Genomic DNA, 19,277 nt, shown 5'->3' with positions numbered 1-19,277 from the left:
CAGTCATGGAATGTGCCTCACAAACTGCCAGCTACAGAGGGAGCACAATTGACTAATAGCATATGTAATTTTTCAACATTTAAAAACTGACATTTTACTTAAGAAAATTTGATTCCTGGCTCCTCTCAGGGGTAAAAAACAATCTCCCAACATTAGGCACCCATTCTAGGATGTCCACCTTTCGTAAGAGCTGAATAGTATCTCTTACTTTTAGATAAGATGTATGCTCAATCCCTAATTCTTCATACTTTATTACCAATAGGAAGACCAGCTACCATTGGACCACACTGGATCACACTGGACCACATAAACACCTCTGCTGTTTATGTCTCCTGGGCCCACTTCACCTTTCTATATATATTTTCTTCATTCATAGCATTTGAATTTGAGACTCATTATTTTAAGCACATTCCATTAGGAGAGTAGAGTGAAGTGAGTCAGGCCTGGAAGCCAGAAAAGCAATAAAGAAAACTAACAAAGTTCTAAGTGGGGGCAGTGATAATACTCATTGAGAGGAACTGGATGGATTTAAGGGATATTTTATAGGTAGGATCAACAAGACATGCTGTTTTGTGAAATGTAAGGACTAATGGACAGGCAGGCATCAAGGATGACTCCTAGTTTCTTGGTGTCGTAACTGATTGCTTCATGAATTTCCCTATGTCTTTATTTTCTATACACTGAAACTATTATAAACAGATATCTACTTTAATCCTTCAGGTGCCAGGAACTTTTCAGAGAACACAAGCAGAGACATCATGGTAAATAGAAGGCTTAATGACGTTATAAGAGAAGGACTCCATTGTTACCAACTTACGTTGGAAAAATTATCAAAAAGTTGAGACTATGTTGGAAGCTGTTGACAAGTATATATCACATACTAGTGGCATTTCAGTTAAATACTATTGTAGGGGACAAGATAGATGTTCCTTGAAAATTTTATAGCTGGAGTACCATTGACAGCATTCTAAATCAGATCTTAAGAATTCACAGCTCAAGTATTATAAATGATGCCAAATTACTCCTCTTGCTTTCTGACTCAATCTGCTCAGCCTAGCTTAATTCAGCCTCCACACTGTCCTTGAATTAATCACAGTAAAATATCACATTTATCATGTCATTCCTTATTAAGAAAACCTAACTTCTTCAGGAAAGTCCATACTCCTAGGTCTACACTCAAAACATTTTCACATATACCCTCAAAGAGTTGTTCTGGGGATCAAAGGAAATAACAGCCAGGCACTTATTGCTGTTATTTCTGCCATTACCCACCTATTTTCTTGCCAATGTCTTGACTGTCCTTAAGGAGGGACTTTGTTATAAGGTCTAGCATAGCATCTAGCATATAGAAAACAGTCTGGGTGTTCACCATTATTGATACTCTTTCTCAGTAAGTTTCCTTCTTCTCCACTGACACCAACAGATCTCTCAAACTCAAAAGGATCCAAAATGAACTCTTGATTTGCTTTTCCCAAACTGGTTTCCTTACTGTCTCAGAGTCTTCTGCATGTCATATATGGCAGTTTTGCCTAGTTATGCATAATTTTTTAAATTTTCTTTTTCTATCACACATTCCAACAATAAGTTCTGTCAATTCTACTTTTAAATCATGTCTCAAATCTCATCATCCCCATTGCTTCCAGCCTACCAACTGCCATCAGTTTCTGACCTAGACTGCTGCAACTGGTCTCCCTGTTCCCCACTTTGACCCTCTCCAGAAAGTTTTTAAACAAAAACAAGTGTAATCTTAAACTAAATCAGATCATGTTACTTTCCTATTTGAAATCTTCATGATCCTAAAACCTTACAGTGTCCTGTTGGCCCCCAGCATCTGGCCCCTGCTACCTGATCTAGCCTCATCTCTCCCTTCCTTTCCTTATCACTCCATAGCTATTCTGGTCTCCTTTTAGTTCCTTGAACAATTCAAGCACTTTCTCCTTTTTAGGGTTCCTCTACCTGGAACTCTCTTAACTGCCACACTACCTCACATCTTACCCCCTTTTTATCTCTAGACTAGGTGTTCCTTTGACTAAACAATTCTGGCCATAGTTTTCTTCTCCATTTATTCTCTTTCTGTCTTCCAAGGAAACTTCAGTGTTGGCCACAAAGTGCTGTGACTCCATCATCACTTTAATATATCCACATGACCTTTATCACACTCCCATGACTGTCAGTGAGTACTTCTTCATCTCCAAGATCTTGAACCCTGAAACCTCACAGTGTCCACAACCTGCTGCCCCTTCATCTATCCCCTATTCCCCATAGGTCTATACTTGAACCTTGCTATGATCTCAGTCTTTCTACCCATTTCTATTCTTTCAGTCTAAGAATATCCTCCTTGCTTCTCTTCCTTTGCTATTTTTCTGATTTATATTCCTCATTCTGTTCAAAATCAACCACATTTGATTTTCAAACTCAGCCCTACAGTAATCAAACCTTCCCTTTTCACCATTCAAGATTACTAAGCACTGTTAGAGAAAATCCCATAATCATGCTGATGATATCAGCCTTATTGCTGCTCAACAAACCCCTACTGATCCCAATGTGGCTCTCTTGCCTCGCAGCTGCAAATCCAACCTTTCACTGCTTTACATAAGGCTCCAAATTTATTCTAGACTTTTCCTTCTGAAGTTCTGACACCTAAATGTACAAGACAAATATTGAAATACATGTTTTAGTCAAGACCTCCTTTAGGTCCTTCTCCTCTCACATTAAAAGACCTTGTAATTTCTTTCGCCTTAAAATAACACTTTATGTATAAGAATTTGGTCATTCTTATCTCAGAAGAGTATCCTTCAACCTACCCAAAGATGAGGTATGCTTCAAAAAAACAAACTTTCATTTGTTATTTTGTTAGACAAGTTTTACAGTGAGCATGTATGTGTTTATAGTAATTTATATTTATAAGAAAAATTAAAAATTTATTTTCTCAAAATGACAAAGTTTTTTGAATATATGCTTTTTATATCCTTTGAGAACCACTAATAACATTTATGGATACAGATTTCCAATTTTTTTCTCTGCATATATATTACAAAGTGAGATCAAAATTTAAATCCTATATTCTATTCCACTTTTTTATCTACAGACCTATTGTAAAGATTTTTTTATTTTGTAATACCATTGTATTCCTTAGAATACACATACACACACATACATATACACATACATATACATATATATATGTGTACATAGTCTTAACTAGTACCTTTGTTAGCACTCAAAGAATCTGGACACTCCTCCTTCCCATTAACCCTTCATCTCTTCTGTAGCTTCAATATTCCTTTTCAAGCATGTTTTTTATTTTTAATGTTTTATTGTTTTTTCCCATGATCATTTAGTTCCCTTATATTGCCCACATAGTCACCACTCTGTTGTCCATGTCCATGAGTCCTGTTTCCTTTTTGCTCAATCCCTTCACCCCCTAACATCCCTCTACCCCTTAGCTATCATCCTTCTCTCCGAGTCTGTCTCTGTTTTCCTTGTCTTCTTTGCCTCCTTATCCCACAGACATGCTTGAGTCCCCTCCAACTATCCTCTAAAAATCTCTCCTCTACTCTGTTTCCTTTTCATCAGACATTAAAACATATCTCCCCTAAGAGCAAAACTCTTTCAGACTATAGAAACAGTAGTCTACCTTTACTATATCACCCTTGCCTCTTATAGTTATTTGGCCTACTGTAATCTGGCATTCTATTTCTACCTGTTGAAACTGCTTCTTTCCTACAGTCCCCAATTCCCTTAAAATGCTTTCCTAAAAATTATCAATCCTATGATCCTATCAAACCTACAGTTACTAATCCTCAAATGCATATTTCCTGATGCAGTCTCCTCAGCAGCTTCTGGAAAAATGCAATTTAATATAACAAACTTTGGGATGTTCTAAACTCAATTCCTAAAAGTTTATGTGAAAACAGGCATCTCATTTCTAGACTGAGAATTTTGCAGTTGTTTTTCGTTTTGTTTTTTATATTAAAAACATAATACTATGACAACACTTAGAACATAAATCTTTGCACATACTTCTGATTACTTCTTTAGGATAAATTTCTAGAAATTATTATATTAAACAGTATTTTAAATTAGTAGCAACTTCCTAAAATCAAAGAAATTTTTTGTCAATGGAACATTCTATAAATGCATATGATTATTTTCCCTCTTCTTTTTTATGACCCCATTTTGGGGTGTAATTTTCATTTGGAGAACACAGTTTTAATGACAGAGGAGCTTTTCTGACTATATTGTATTTATATTTGCAATCATCTGTTAAGTGGCAAAGTGTCTTTCCTCTTTGCTGATTCCTTTTCTGAGAGGAATGGAGTGTGGTGCATGAAGGAGGACATACCATGTGGTTTGGGAATGGACTTGTGCTCCTGAGCAAGAGTCAGCAAATGTGGAGGACTGGGCACTAGGAAGAAGAATGGCCCATGCCAGCTACATTCATCAGTCATGGAATCTGCCCAGCTGCAAGGGAACAGCAGCCCACCCAGAACTCTGTACAGGGGCTGCCCTCACCAGCATGCCACCTCACAATTTCCATTGACTGGGTCAAGTATCAACATTTGGTTAATTAGGCACAATTTTCAGGATGTAAGGGTGTCAGCCAGGGGCATGCCTATTCACATGGAGAGATTGTTGCTCGGAAGAGAGAGGTTCAGGGGTCTGCCCCTGCAGCTGGCTAGCTCTGGGATGATTGTCAGGGGACTGGAATGACTCAGCTGTGCCGAACAGCAGGCAGTAATTTAACTATTGCTTTTTATCAGTCCCTCTCTCCACTGAATACTGTTGGCTGCTAGCAGAGACCTGAAAGCGAGGGCTTGGATAAAAGAAATGGGGAAGATAGGAAAGCAATTTAAATAATTTCCTTAGCTGAATTCAGATGAACCTCTTCTAAAGAACCTTGGTGACTTACCAGGCCCAGCTGGCAGGTTGGTTTTAATTGAAACATAAAAGCTTTGGGGAATCCTTGGGACCGGAAACACAGGTCTAGTTACCTATCTCTACCTAGCATTTTTCATTGTGAACTTTTTGATCTATTTATTTCTTTTCTACAGAGTGGATTTGAGGGAAGGGGGGATGTATATTAGTAATGCCAGAGCAACCATATTCATCAATTCTAAAAATAGTCATTTCAAAAACCTATTGGACAACAATAAAAAAATCTATTGATTCACAGAATAAGTTTTAAAAATGCAACAGTGATCTACCTCTCTTCTAAAAATTCCTAATGTTTTCCTTTTTCTTTGTTGGCAAAAACAGCTTTCCTACAAATCTAGCCAGAGAACCAGAAAAATTATTTAAAGTTATCCAGTTTAACCTTTCGGGAGATATTTGGGTACCTTATGTCTACTGACCAGACAACTGCCAATTGAGAGAAGAGCCCTCCCTCCCTCCCAAAGCAGTCTATCCACAGTTTGGACAACTCTACTCATCATCTCTCACCTAAGCCACAATTTGAATCCCTGGGCTTCCCATTTTTATTGTTGTAGCTGCAGAGAACAAAGTTGCTTTTATGTCTATATGACATCCCTTAACCCATTGTGGACCTTTTATTGTGTTCTTTCTGAGTCTTACTGTTAGGGTTTGAATATTCTCAGTAAGTTTGTTTGTCTGTTATTTCATTCATCAAATATATATTTAACAATACTATATGCCAAAAGAAGTTCCTGCGTTCTGCAAGCTCAGTTTGAAAAGATAGACTCATAAACATACAACTTTGACTTAGTGTCTGACATGGATAAGCATAGAAATCTGCAAAAACTCAAAAGAGGAATGACTTACCCAGAGAAGAGGTGTTTGGGGTGCTCGTTTAATGTTTTCTGGAACAAATGCCATCTGAGCCCTATCTGAGAAAATGAAAGGGAAAAGGCCAGTCAAGGGGAAGATGAGAAGGTTCTGGTAGAGAAAATAGCATTGAATAAAGGCCAAAAGAGAGGTTATACTATGGACTATACAGGAAAAAGCCAGCAGTTCAGTTCAGTGTTCTTGGGAGTGAAGGTCTAAAACTAGGAATAAAGAAAATAAGTTAAGAGCTACATCATGAAAAGCTTCATCAAATGGCCACATTTTGACTGCTCGCTACAAAAATATTGATGTTATTAGGAGTAAGCCTTTGAGAACCTCCCAATCTCTGTTTTCCTCCTTCCTTACCCCAATTAATCAAGAAATCATTATCCCTGAGGTATGAAGTCTAGTAAAGCCAACATACTGCAGACAATGTTCTTGGAGCTAGACCCAAATACACAAAAGATGCTCATATTCTCATCCTTTCCTTCCAGAATTCCCGACTTTAGATACTGCCTTATAAATCACCTAAATGCTGTCTTGGTGGACATAAGCATGACAGTGTAATTGATCACCAGATGCCAGACTATCACTGCCTTTTCTGCTCTGTCTTGAACTCCATGAAAGTGAAAGTCATCCTGTTTTAATCTCTGTAGCTTTAGCTTCAAGATAGTCACACCAATACTGATACTCATCCAATACTGATACAGTCATCTAGTATCAATAGGTACTTAAAACCAAAGCTGGATTTATATGCATTTTTCATATTTGTGTATAATTTTTACAATTGACGGTGATCATTTTTTGTATTTTTATATTACATAATTTGTAAGCTTTTATTTTCTACTTTAAAATGATCATTTTTATTGCTGTGTAAAGGAAACATTTCTTAAAATTAAAAATATAAGGCCCCTGGAATAAGCAAAAATGTAAGGCCCCTTGAATGCCTGCTGCGCAAGAAGGAATCTGAGTGTTTTTTCCAACCTTTCTTTGTCCGCTGACAGTGCAGTACACTTTATAGCTTTGCACACAGGACTGTTGTCATCTGACTTCCATTTAAGCCATGAGATGATAAGATGGAGTGCAAGGAGAACTGGGTTTGGGTGACAGCCACATCATTTAACGTCTACTTATTGTTTCTACAGGGGAATTCTGGCCTGGGATTCAGTATTGCTGGAGGGACAGATAATCCCCATATTGGAGATGACCCTGGCATATTTATTACGAAGATCATACCGGGAGGTGCTGCAGCAGAGGATGGCAGGCTCAGGTAAAGAACTGAAACATTAGAATCATCTGGAAAGTAAATCTGCCATATCAATGAGACACTTTTATACCTTTGGAGAATAATAACTCTACAGAAGTTCTATACTTCACAGAGAAGGCTGTCAAAGAAAGTGTTCTCTAGTGACTTTTCAGGTCTCTCATTATCTATTGAATTTCAAGTGGTATGTAATTTGTGCTTGTTGACAGCTATCACATTCATCAGTCCAGTCACTGGGAGGAGGGGATGCAGATATATCTTTTATTGCATTCAACCTTCAGCCTGGTTGGAGAGAAGAATCCTATCAGCTGATGAGCAAATAATAAAGTGTACAAGAAAATAATATATTTTAAGTAATATTAACAAATAACATGATGTTATAGACACTGTGCCTATTCAATATTTATAGATTCAGCAGCCATTTTCTAGGGCTTTAGGTCAGAGTTTGAACCATGTCTAGAAAACTACTCTATAAGAAGATTCCCTTCTGTGTCTTAAAAAATAATTAAGACTTCACTAACCCCACAAATCTGAATGAGAACACAGAGGGAGAAAGAGCAAGTTGTCCCAACAGAGGGAAACCCACTTGACTTGGATGAAGACCACAAGGTGAGGTGAAGTAGCTGGATGGAGCAGAGCTGATAATGCTCAAGTGAGAGCAGTAGCTGCTTGAGTCAGGGCCCCTCTTTTTAAAGAACTGAAGATTATTTGGCAAATTAAGAGTTACCCAGTTGGGGCAATTAGTAAATATATAAAATTCTATCAGAGATCAAACACTAGCTAAAACACATTGTGAATTGGGACAATTAGAAAAGATTTCCTTGGGGAGATAAAGATGTCCTCATGTTATTTTAGTGTCTCTACCAAATTGTAATCCTCTCAGACTAGGCAGTTATATATAGAAGTTGATCAATAAATGCTTGCCAAATGAATGAAAAGAGAAAGGAGGAGGGTAAACTAATGAAGGGGGAGGTCAGCATAAGCAAAGTCCTATAGGTAAGAATGACTTCAGCCAGCATGGAGCCACAGTGAGGACAATGACCTAAGTAGCAGAAATGGAAGTTTCATGGGCTTTCCTCAGTCTGTTTCTTCACTTAGTATAAATAAGTTAGTTTACAGGTTTTCTCGTAAAGCAGCCAAGGACACTTTTGTACTCCACTCAATTCTTCTGATGCAGGGACCACTTTTGACAGCTGCATCTTTACAGCTTGTGGGGGAGAATCACAATTTTTTAAGGTGCATCTGCACCTCCTCTCAACAATAAAAGAAATTAGTGACTCTCCCTCAGGCAACACATGCTTTTTGACAATGGAATTTTCAAGCTGATTTGACAAAATTAATTTCTGAATGAAGAAATATCCCTGCTACAGAGTGAACAGTTTGAAATAGTTGCTGTGTAATTCTGCAAGCCATGGTGGGCACTGGGTCTGCTAATGCTGGATACTTAGCTGTTAGAGGATAATTCAGAAATTGGTGGACCACAATCATTATGTCATACTATATGTTACCTGCTTAGCCCATAGTTAAGAATAAAAAGTGTCATTTCTAAGAGTGCTACCATTCTTTACCTGCAAGCATGGGTGGCAATATTATACCCATGGAGATAAAAGAAAGTTCTGCTATTCTGGAAGGATCACTTAATAGTTGTAAAGAGATAAGTGTAATGATAGTTTATATTTATTGAGCTTTGATCATGTGAGGTATTGTGCTAAGAAGATAGATAGATAAATAGATAGATGGAAGTAAATAAAAATATAAACAACCATTATTATATACATATTGTGTACATTTATGTATATTATGTACCATTATTATAGCCATTATAATATGGACTCAGGAAATTAAGGCTTAATGACTTTAAGAAGATCACTTTGCAAGCTTTGAATGCATCCAAAAATAAGTCCTGGATGTCACTTATGTACTCACTAATCTCTCACTTAATAGTAGAATTCCCTATGTTACATGATCTCTGCCTAAAAACTCCTAAAGTTTTCACAATGTTAAGGGGAAACTGTACACATCACAAAAATTTGTTATTTTTCTATTGAGCCACGGTTTTCTTCATTGTGACCTCTACCCATTGGTCTTTGTATCGGCTTCCTGGAGCCAGAGCCATGGCCTAAGAGTGTGTATGTGGATGTCACCTCCTGAAGTTGCACAATAAACAACCTGCAAAAGTCTTGAATAGTTGTCCTGAGAAACTAAATATATGTACACCCAATCCACATTACAGCTTTTTGTCTTTGTTAAGACAGCTATGGTGAGGGTTTCCACTTCATTTTGATAGGTCCTTGCTACTGCTGATGAAATTGTTTCTCACCCCACTGCTTCATGCCTTGAACTTGAATGGCTTGGGGACATCTAAGAATTCCAACATAATTTAAAATCTGACAGCATGGCATTAAGTATAGATTTTTAGAATTTGGAAATGTATCTAGTTCAAAGCATACATTTTAAAGATGAGGAAACTGAGGCTCAGAAAAAGATGGCTTATTCTAAGGTATCAACCATATGGTGCTGTACTTTATCTAGAATTTAAATGGTCTTGACCAAAGTAAGTAACATTCTAAGGTAGTGTTAAGAGGCAGTACCACACAAGCCCACCTAAGAGTCTTTTCTCAGTGTAACACGAACACTGCTTGAAGCTGGACCAATAAGCTGTAAGGAGTAATTATCTCAGGGTTGGTCCTTATGGACAGGGAAGCATCACATTACAATAGGCTCTGGAAAGATACAGTTTCTTATATCTATATACTAACATAATTGGCCTTGGAAAAGATAAACTCTTTTAGTCACTGTGTCTCATCTGTAAAATGATGACAATAATAGCTACTTCACTGAGTTGTTCTGAGAATTCAGTGAGATAACCTAAGTCCCTACTTATGCCAGCTAGATAGTAGGTTCTCAACAAATTTTAGCAAACTTCCCCCCTTTTTCTTACCTGCCCCCTCTACCTCTCAGTAGTCTTTCCTCTGTTCTTGCCTATGTTTCTTTCTCTTTTTCTCTATGATGTTTCATTCCCTTTCTCCTCATTCTTTCTGCCTTTCTTTCAGGTTCCTTTCATCTTCTATATCTTTCCCTAAGCTTCCTGTTCCTATCTCTTTACATTTGTTTTTCTCTCGGTCATAATATAGGAGAACTAGAGCCAATTTAAAAGTGTGTATGATACTAAAACAGTATCTATTCTCAACTTTATGTAATCAACTGAATCTGATATGTTTCCCTCATTGAAAAAATTTCATAAAACATAGTTTTATTTGACAAATTCTTTGGTCTTGCCTATGGGTTAGAGACACTTAAAATTTTTTAAATGTATCTTTTCCATTTTTAATTATACTTTTGACAATTAAATAATATTAAAATTTTCAGATAATCTAAAGCCCAGAAAAGTAAGATGATGAGCTGGCTCAAAGGAGTAGTAATATGGACTTTACATTAATCAAAATATAATAATCAGATCAATAATAATAATAGCCAAGACCAATGTAGTGCTTCAATGTGCCAAGTACTTTTCTGGTATTAACTCATTTAAACTGTATAACAATTGGGTTAGACCCATACTTTTATTATCCCATTTTTTAGAGTAGAACATTGAGTAACTGGAAAATTAAGTAACTAGCACAGGATTGTACTGCTGGTCAATGTGGGAGCCAGAAATCAAACCCAGAAAGTCTGGCTCTAATATTTATGTCTTTTAAGTTCTGAGTTATATTTCAGACACAGATGAGGAGAAAAGTAACTTTCTCCCTAATTAGGTCAATCTCCAAACTGAGCTCAGATCTCAATGGTTGCTACAGAAAAATTATGTGGTAGAAAGATCATACTATTTAGAGTCAGAAGACCTGGGTTTCAAGTTCTATTTTCTAGCTATGTGACATGGGAGTTCTTTTTAAGGTCTCTGTCCTCCAGTTTCCTCGGAAGTAAGTTGGAGATAGAAGCATATATCTCAGGAAGTTGTGGTAAGGATTAAATGAAATAGTAAGTATGAACAAGTTGTGTAAAATTCAAAGGCCCTCAACACAACTCAGTGTGCAGAGCCAGCCATTTAACAGAATGCTGAATTTGAGCCTAAAGTCTATAACAGCCAGAGATGAACACGCACAGCAGACAGAATTGTAAGGTAACCGTCCAGTGACCCACATCACTGTATAATTCCTTCCCCTTGAGTGTGGGCAGGACCTGTGCATATGAGGGAATATCAATCCTGCAGTAATATTGCTTTATTTGGCAAATGAGATTTCACAAATGTAATTGAGGTCTCTAACCAGTTGACTTTGAGTTAGTCAAAGGGGAGATTATTCTGTGTTGGCCCAGCCTAGTCCAGTGAGCATTGTAAAGGTAAACAGATTATCTTGCTGGCCAGGATGAAGGAAATTTCCATGTTGTAAGATCTATGGAAAGAGCCACATGGCAAGTACCTGAGGGCAGTCCTCAATCCACAGCTAGCAGGACGAGAGAAACCAGTCACACAGCAGAAATCTTTCAACAGCCACATGAGCTTGGAAGAGGATCCTAAACTCCCAAAAGGAATTCTGTCCAGGTGATACCTTGATGGTAACCACATGGGACCCAGAGGAGAGGATTCTACTAAGCTGTCCTTGGACTTCTGATCTACTGAAACCCTGAGATACTAAATATATGTTGCTTTAAACTGTTAAGCTTGTGGTAATTTGTCACATAGCAATTAAAAACTAATATGGACAGTAGGGAATTATGGACCCTGAAATTCACTTACAGCTGGGCTGCAGCCTGACTTCCCTGTTGAGGCTGCTGCCAGTACTACCACACATTAAAGTTCAGAAATGCTGAACAGGTTTCATGGCTGGTCTCAGACCCTTTGCACACCTGGAAGCAAGAGGCATTGAACAGTCAGAAGAAGGGAGAGGACCAGGGTCAGAAATAGGGAAGAAACCAGTCCCCCAAGGGGAGGAACAGGAGAGACAGGGACCAGCTGAGATGTGTTGTTACATCTGATGGCTGGAGATGTGAGTCGAAGCTAGAGTGAGGGAGAGAGCCAGAAGCTTCAGGAAGAATGGGTGATGAGAGCTAAGGGGCCAGGCAAGAGAGCATATGTGGTTTAAATGAATTTCTCTGGACAACCTATTTTTAAATATAACTTTTTGTGCACATGTGTTGATGGATATAAAAATGGTCTTTGAGATATGTATAAAATGCAGAAGAGTAGACAAACTATACAAAACTGAACACACTGATTTTTACATAAAATAGAGTCAGTAACTACTAATATACTTTGTGCATTTATTTCTGCTATTTGGTTTTGCTATTTTGTTCTTTATTTAGTTTAGATTGTGTTCTAGTATCTATCATTTGTTTAAATTAATATAACCTTATTTTATAAACCATTCCCTATATTATTAAAGAAAACCTTTACACATGTTTTAATTACTGTTTAATATATTTGCTATTCACATTGTTAAGAGTTTAGGTTATTTTTATTTTCTTAGCATTTTAAATAACTAGCAGTCTTTTGGAAGACACTGTTGGCCCTGTTTCTCATAATTTTCTTAGGGCATATTTCTAGAATTTCTGGATCAAAAAGTGTGAATAGTGTACAGAATTGTGATACACATTGATAAATTTCTTTTCAGAAAGATAGCACCAAATTCTACATCCACCAACAGTTTCGCAGAGGGCCCATTTTATGACACTGTCAGCACTGCATGTGCTTGCACAGATATAGTTTTGGGCTGTTTACCAAGGCAAACAGTGATATATTTCTTCACTTTACATTTATTTGATTAACAATAAAATTGAACTTTTGAAAAAATGTTAGTAGTCATTTGTATTTTTCTTTTAGAATTCATCATTAAAATTTGATACATTACCTACCTTTAAAGTCAGAACATTTAAAAAATAACTAGGTTTTCTTCCAGAGCAAAATAGATATATTTCCATGCTTTAAAGAATGATTTTTATTTCTAATTTTGAATATGAACCATAAAAATGCCCTCTGTGTGTCTTCAAGCCCCTGGGTTGCTGAGGACCAATATTGATCTGTCATCTTGGGGAAGAGCTATCACATGACAACCTCTGCTCAGTGATGCGGTAATGACATTTTACACAACAGTACATTTATTAAACCCGTCCACAGCACAAAAGCAGCATGTAGTGGCAGGCACTTAAGATGGCTGCTTGCCAATTTCTTGACAAGTGACACAAAATAATCTCTTAGCCCTCAGCACAATCATTTCTACTCCCAGACAAGATGAAAAAAACAAGTTTTCTCTAAGTTCACTGTTTCATTTGTTCTTTCAGTGTCTGTTTACAGGTCAGGTTGGCTTTGTCCTTATAAATGCCAAGATAATAGACATGTTGATTTCAAACAAGAATAATATTTATCACAATGAGGTTTGACTATACTGATCAAAGATGAGAGGTCAAACACCAAGGTTTCAAGAGCATAACCACTGTGTATAAACTACTACATCATTCTTTTGGCTGTCATTTGGTAGTTCCCTCATTTGATTTTTTATTAATTTATATTCAATAACTCACTAGTGATTTTAAAATAAGAATACAATAAGAAAGAGAGGGGGAAGGGGAAGAAAAGGAAAAAGAAAAGAAAAAGAGGAAAAGTGGTAATTATCAGGAGCTGAAGACATCATACAGCTTGAAAACAGAGATGACAAACCTCTGCTTTAACATTTCCTATGCAAATGAAAAAGTACCAGCTTCCAAACATCATAGTGTAAAACTTATGCCCAAATTCCACTTTCAGATTATTTAAGGAAATAAAGGATTTTCAGTTAGGGAAACAGCACGAATTTACTAAAGCCTTGGAGTACCTCTTCACATTGAACTTCCATGAGTTTGGACAATTCCAAACCAAAACTTCATGAGTCACCAAGTCCAACCTATCAATTTCCACTGTAACCCAACTGATTATTGCCCCAAATAACTATGATTATCCCAAATTTTCCATTGAAAGGGAGGCTCTCATTGTCTTCAAAGCCAAGTGAATTTTTTTCCATCATTGTTTTGAGGCTAACACAAACACATAAGCCTATCTGCTGACATGAGTAAGATCTTCATGAGAGGGACTTCACTATCCAGTGCACATTACATGAACTCTCTCCTTAGAAAGAAGTATGGTTAGGGTCTCAGTGGGCTCATTCTGATGGATTATTTCCTTCCTTCTATACCCACAAGAATGAAAAGGGGTGAGAGGGAACAGCCCTCTGTCCTTTAATTTTCTCCATCAATATTAGTTCTAAATGTGTTGACACCCTGCTTAGACAAGAAAAAAATCACTTAGCAAGTGGTTCCATGGTGACTGGTAATGACAAGTTCCCAACTTAGAACTACACAAATGAAAATTACTAAACAAAAAGAATAATTTCAGCTATGCATCTGGTAGGACACCAGGCACCCACATACAGTCATAGCTGGAAAGACATCTCCAACAGTTTTCCTATTTTTGTCAACTATTATGTAATCTAAACAGAAATCCCTCTATGGGTTCAATGAAATAATTTTATAGAAGACATGCTCTCTCTGCCTTTTTTAAACAAATTATTCCAAGACTTTGGGATATGCACATGCAAAAGAACTAAGTTGGGCTCTACCTCATATCATACACAAAAATTAACTCAGTGTGGGTCACAGACCTGAATGTAAGAGCTAAAATTATAAAAATCTTAGAAGAAAACAGAAGAATAAAGCTTTAGGACCCTGGATTAGGCAGTGGTTTCTTGATATGACACCAAAAGCAAGAGAACAAAAGAAAAAAACAGATAAATCAAATTTCATCAAAATCCAAAACTTTTGTGCAGCAAAGTATACCATCAAGGAAGTTTTTTTTTAGAAAATCACTGACCAGTGTGGCTTAATTCACTGGGTGTTGTCGTGTAAAGCAAAAGGTCACCAGTTCAATTCCCAGTTGGGGCACATGCCTGGGTTGCAGGTTCGATCCCCGGTCAGGGCACCTATGATTGGCAACTGATTAACATTTTCCTCTCACATTGATGTTTCTCTCCTTCTGTTTTGCCCTCCCTTGCTTTCTATCTAAAAATTAATAAACAAGTCTTTAAAAAAAGAAAGTGGAAAAAACAGCTCACAGAATGTGAGAAAATATTTACAGTAATATATCTAATAAGGAACTTGTATCCAGAATATACAAAGAATTTTCACAACTCAACAACAAAAAGACAAATCACTCAAGTTGAAAACTAGCAAAGGATTTTGTGTTAGTTTTCTATCGCTGCCTTAACACATTACTACAAACTTAGTGACATAAAATAACACAAATTTATTATCTTAGACTTCCAGTGGTCAGAAATCTAAAATCAGCCTCACTGGAACAAATTCAAGATGTTGGCAGGATGGTTTCAGGGGACCTATGAGAAAATCAATTCCCTGGCCTTGAAAATCTCAGCTTTTTGAAGGCACCTGAATTTATTGGCTCATAACTCTTTCTTCTTTTCCAAAGACCATCAGTCCAACCTTTTCTTCTGTTATCATGTCTTTTCTCTGACTATAACTCTGCAGCCTCCTTCTTAAAGAACTCCTGTGATTATATTTGACTCACGCAAATGATCAGGATAATCTCTCCATCTCAAGATTCTTAATTTAACCACATATTTTTGTAAAGTCTCTTTGACCTGTAATGTAACATTCACAGGTCAGAGATTAGGAGTTGGGCTTCCTTGTGGAGCTGTTAGCCAGCCTGCCACAGATTTGAATAGATGTTTTTAAGATGACATACAAATGGCTAATAAGCACATAAAAAGTTGTTCAACATCATTATTCCTGAGGGAACTGAAAACCAAGACAACAATGAGATACCACTTCACACACAAAATGGTGGCTATAATAAAAAAGATAGACAAAAACAAGTGTGAGCCAGGGTGCAGAGAAATCACAACCCTCATTTACCATTAGTGAGAAGATGAGATGGTATAGCCACTATGGAAAACAGTCTGGAAAACAGTTGCTCAAAATTTGAGTTACCACATAAAAAACTCTATTCCTAGGAATATATTCAAAAAGAATTGAAAACAGAGGGAAACCCATGAATGTCTACGGCAATACTATTTCTAATAGCCATAAAGTAGAAACAACTGAAATGTCCACCCAACAGATGAATGAATAAATTATGATATGCATATAATGGAATATTATTATGCCATGAATAAAGTACTGGTGCATACTACATCACAGATGAATCTTAAAAATAGTATTCTAAGTGAGTGAAGCTATATGCAAAACATCACATTTTGTACAATTTTATTTTTATGAAATGTTCAGAATAGAGAAATTCATATAAATAGAAAGTAGATGAGTGTTTGCCAGGGCCTGGTAATGAGCATAGGATTTATTTGGGGTATGATGAAAATTTCCTAAAATAAAGTAGTGCCAGTGATTGCACAACTCTGAGGAAAATCACTGAATTGCACTCTTTAAAAAAGGGTGAATTTTAAAGTATGTAAGTTATATCTCAATAAAGCTGTTATAAAAATATCCAATCATTCTTTTCTGGCATAAAATATATATTCTTACTTACAAATCTGAGGATACCTTTTTCTAGTTTCAGAAAGCTCATTACTTCTTCATACTGCTGTCAAGTTATCAATATACTTCATTTGAAGGTCTATCACTTAGGAAAGCTGTTCAATCTGTTCACCAAGTAGAGAACACCTTTGGTTTGGCCTCCACGCCTGCATGGTCTAAGTAATCTTTAGAGGAGGTAAATATTGCACCATGCTTCCACTTCCTAGACAAACTAACAGATACTTGACCTGTATCCCAGCTACTAAAATATCAATAGTTGAGAAAAATTGATCCTGAGTCAAGTTTTTATTTTCAAAAGCCAAACACAAATAATTGAAATACATTAAAATTTAGGAGGATTAATTCAGACTGGGTTTTATAAAGTCCAGTTATCCAAGGATAGTTAAGGAAAAAAAGAATATATTGATTCCTGGCAAAGGAGCGATAGGATTGTTAAGACACAGACATGATGGTTCGCATCTCTTAAGACTGGTTGCATGGGATGGGTGCATAAATCTTTTGATTTAATCACAGCCTCCGCTTGTATGCAGGACCAATTTCTGTCATTGTTTGCAGGTCTAGTCTCAAACTCCCAGTCCAGAATGAAAGTTAACAAGATGCGCTGCTCTAGTGAAGATGAGAGAGAGAGACCTGGGTATCTCTGCCACTAACTAGCTCTGAGGCCTTGAGCTGGTTACACAGCTTTCTTAAGCTTTGCAGCTTTCTCCATAAAATGAGGACACTAGAGGATCATTGCAAATTTTTAGTTTTAAAATCAAATTCTAATCATTTGACTTTTGTTAACAGTCTGAGGTATTTGGGAATGCTATCATCACAGCCAGGAAATTAACCCTTTGTTTTAGTTAAATCTGTAGTTCTGAGAAGATGAAAACTTCAATACATTCCTATTTCTAAAGTGAGGAGCTGGTCACTATTGTAAATGCTGATAAGGCATTTATTATTATTTACTTCTAATAATCTCCTAAGAAGTCAATTTGTCATTCTAAATTTCTGAAACTCTGTTTGATATTGGTTTTAGCAAATAGCTCTTTGGAAACTAGACCAAAGCAAAATGGTTTGGGAAACAGTGCTGGGGGTTGAAGGAGACACTCAAATGATATCCTGGCTTCTAGTTCAGTGATAATACCAATTATTTTCAAGAATGTTTTTTTAAACAGTTATAAATTGTATCATTATTTAGAAATGCCTAATGTAGTTAGATTTTTGCAAGCATCAGATCATTGCAAATTGGCTTATTAGAGGCCAAAATCATAAAGCTGTCAGAGATACTTAACATTCATTCAGCTCCTGTGCGGGGGCTGTGACAACGTTAAAATGGAGACTTGTATTCCTCTCAAGGCAGTGTTTACCCTGCCCTGTCCAAGCCAGGCAACCTGGTTTCTCAAGATTTCTCTTCCACCCTGACTGGTGTAACTCAGTGGGCTGGGCATTGTCCTGCAAAACCAAAGGTTGCTGGTTCGATTCCCATACCTGGGTTGTAAGCCAGGTTGGGTCCCAGGTTAGAGACATGCAAGAGCCAACTGAACCATGTTTCTCTTACACACCCACCCACCTCTGTACATTAATTAGAAAGTAATGCACATTCATTGTGAAAATTTGGGAACTATAGATTTTACAAAGTAAATTTGGATCATTTGTAATTCCATCACCAAAAGGATCTATTTATTATATACTTTCATATTCAGAGCAGATTTTTATATAAACTTTTTAGTTTGTCTTTTTCATTTAATATTACAAGATGATCATTTTCTTACATAAAACATACTTTGCAAACATTAGTTTAAATATTTGCATAGTTTCATGTCATACAGATGTAACATTACTTACCTCTTCCCTATTTTTGAACATTTAAGTTGTTTATTACACTCTAATGAACAACTTTGTAGAAGGGATTAAAAACTCTGACAGTTACTGGGGGAAAAATAACTATCCCCAGGTAAACTGTTACTCATACATTTCAGTGTTTGAAGTGTTTGAAAACTGGCTCCAGTACTAACTACTTTCTTGGTTTAAAAAATTATAAAGCAGAAGCTTGTTTACACATCACAGATGAATGAATTAAGAATAACAGTTTTTACTGGGAAGAAAATCAAGCTTCCAAAGAGTTTTTAACATTCAGCATTGGTGTTACCACAACATTCTGAGTTAAGACAATTTACAAGTCAACCTCAGGCAAATGACCCATAATTGGTTTGTGAAGAACCACCTGTTATCTGAAATCAGCCAAAATCACTTTTAGTTACAGAAGTTAGTTTTGTAGTTAGAACACAGCTATTAGGGCCCTAGCTTATAACTGACAATACCCTGTACTAATTTAAACATTAATATAATTTCCCTTCTTTTATCCTCCATTAACTTCTTTAAATATTACAATCTAATTTAGTACTAAATTACCTTTTAAAAACGACAGACATTGGTGGGGAGGGGAGCTATGCTTTCTTTCAGAAAACAATCAATTAAAGAATGAATTTTTTCTGCTTCCTCTGTTTATATATGTGTTAAAACACAAATAAGTCTTTTAATATTTATTTCCCAGGTAGGTATTATTATAAAATCATATATTTTAGAGCTTCATTCAAAGGCATCTTATCCATTAATTATGGGGCTGGGTGTGCGAATACCAGAGCTGCTTTAGGTGCCATAACTTCATCTCCTCTGCCTTTCTACTTCTCCGACATTGGTTGAGCCATCAAATATG

The 19,277-nt window shown here is 36.6% G+C and overlaps 1 protein-coding gene across 14 annotated transcripts in view; it reads left to right on the top strand.

The window, feature by feature from the left end:
• DLG2 (discs large MAGUK scaffold protein 2) overlaps window positions 1-19,277 on the top strand; it is a 1,902,487-nt gene that overhangs the window by 1,297,959 nt on the left and 585,251 nt on the right. For all 14 annotated transcript variants that reach the window (XM_045817849.1, XM_045817836.1, XM_045817835.1 and 11 more), the window contains one exon: window positions 6,930-7,054. In XM_045817849.1, the coding sequence (XP_045673805.1) occupies window positions 6,930-7,054 (125 nt within the window). The remainder of the gene's footprint in view (window positions 1-6,929; window positions 7,055-19,277) is intronic.

The sequence above is a fragment of the Phyllostomus hastatus genome, unplaced genomic scaffold (assembly GCF_019186645.2).
Source record: "Phyllostomus hastatus isolate PE091 unplaced genomic scaffold, TTU_PhHast_1.1 phas_scaffold_317, whole genome shotgun sequence".
Classification (NCBI taxonomy): Eukaryota; Metazoa; Chordata; class Mammalia; order Chiroptera; family Phyllostomidae; genus Phyllostomus; species Phyllostomus hastatus.
Note: the sequence above shows the minus strand (reverse complement) of the source record. Positions and strands in the feature narration are given on the sequence as shown.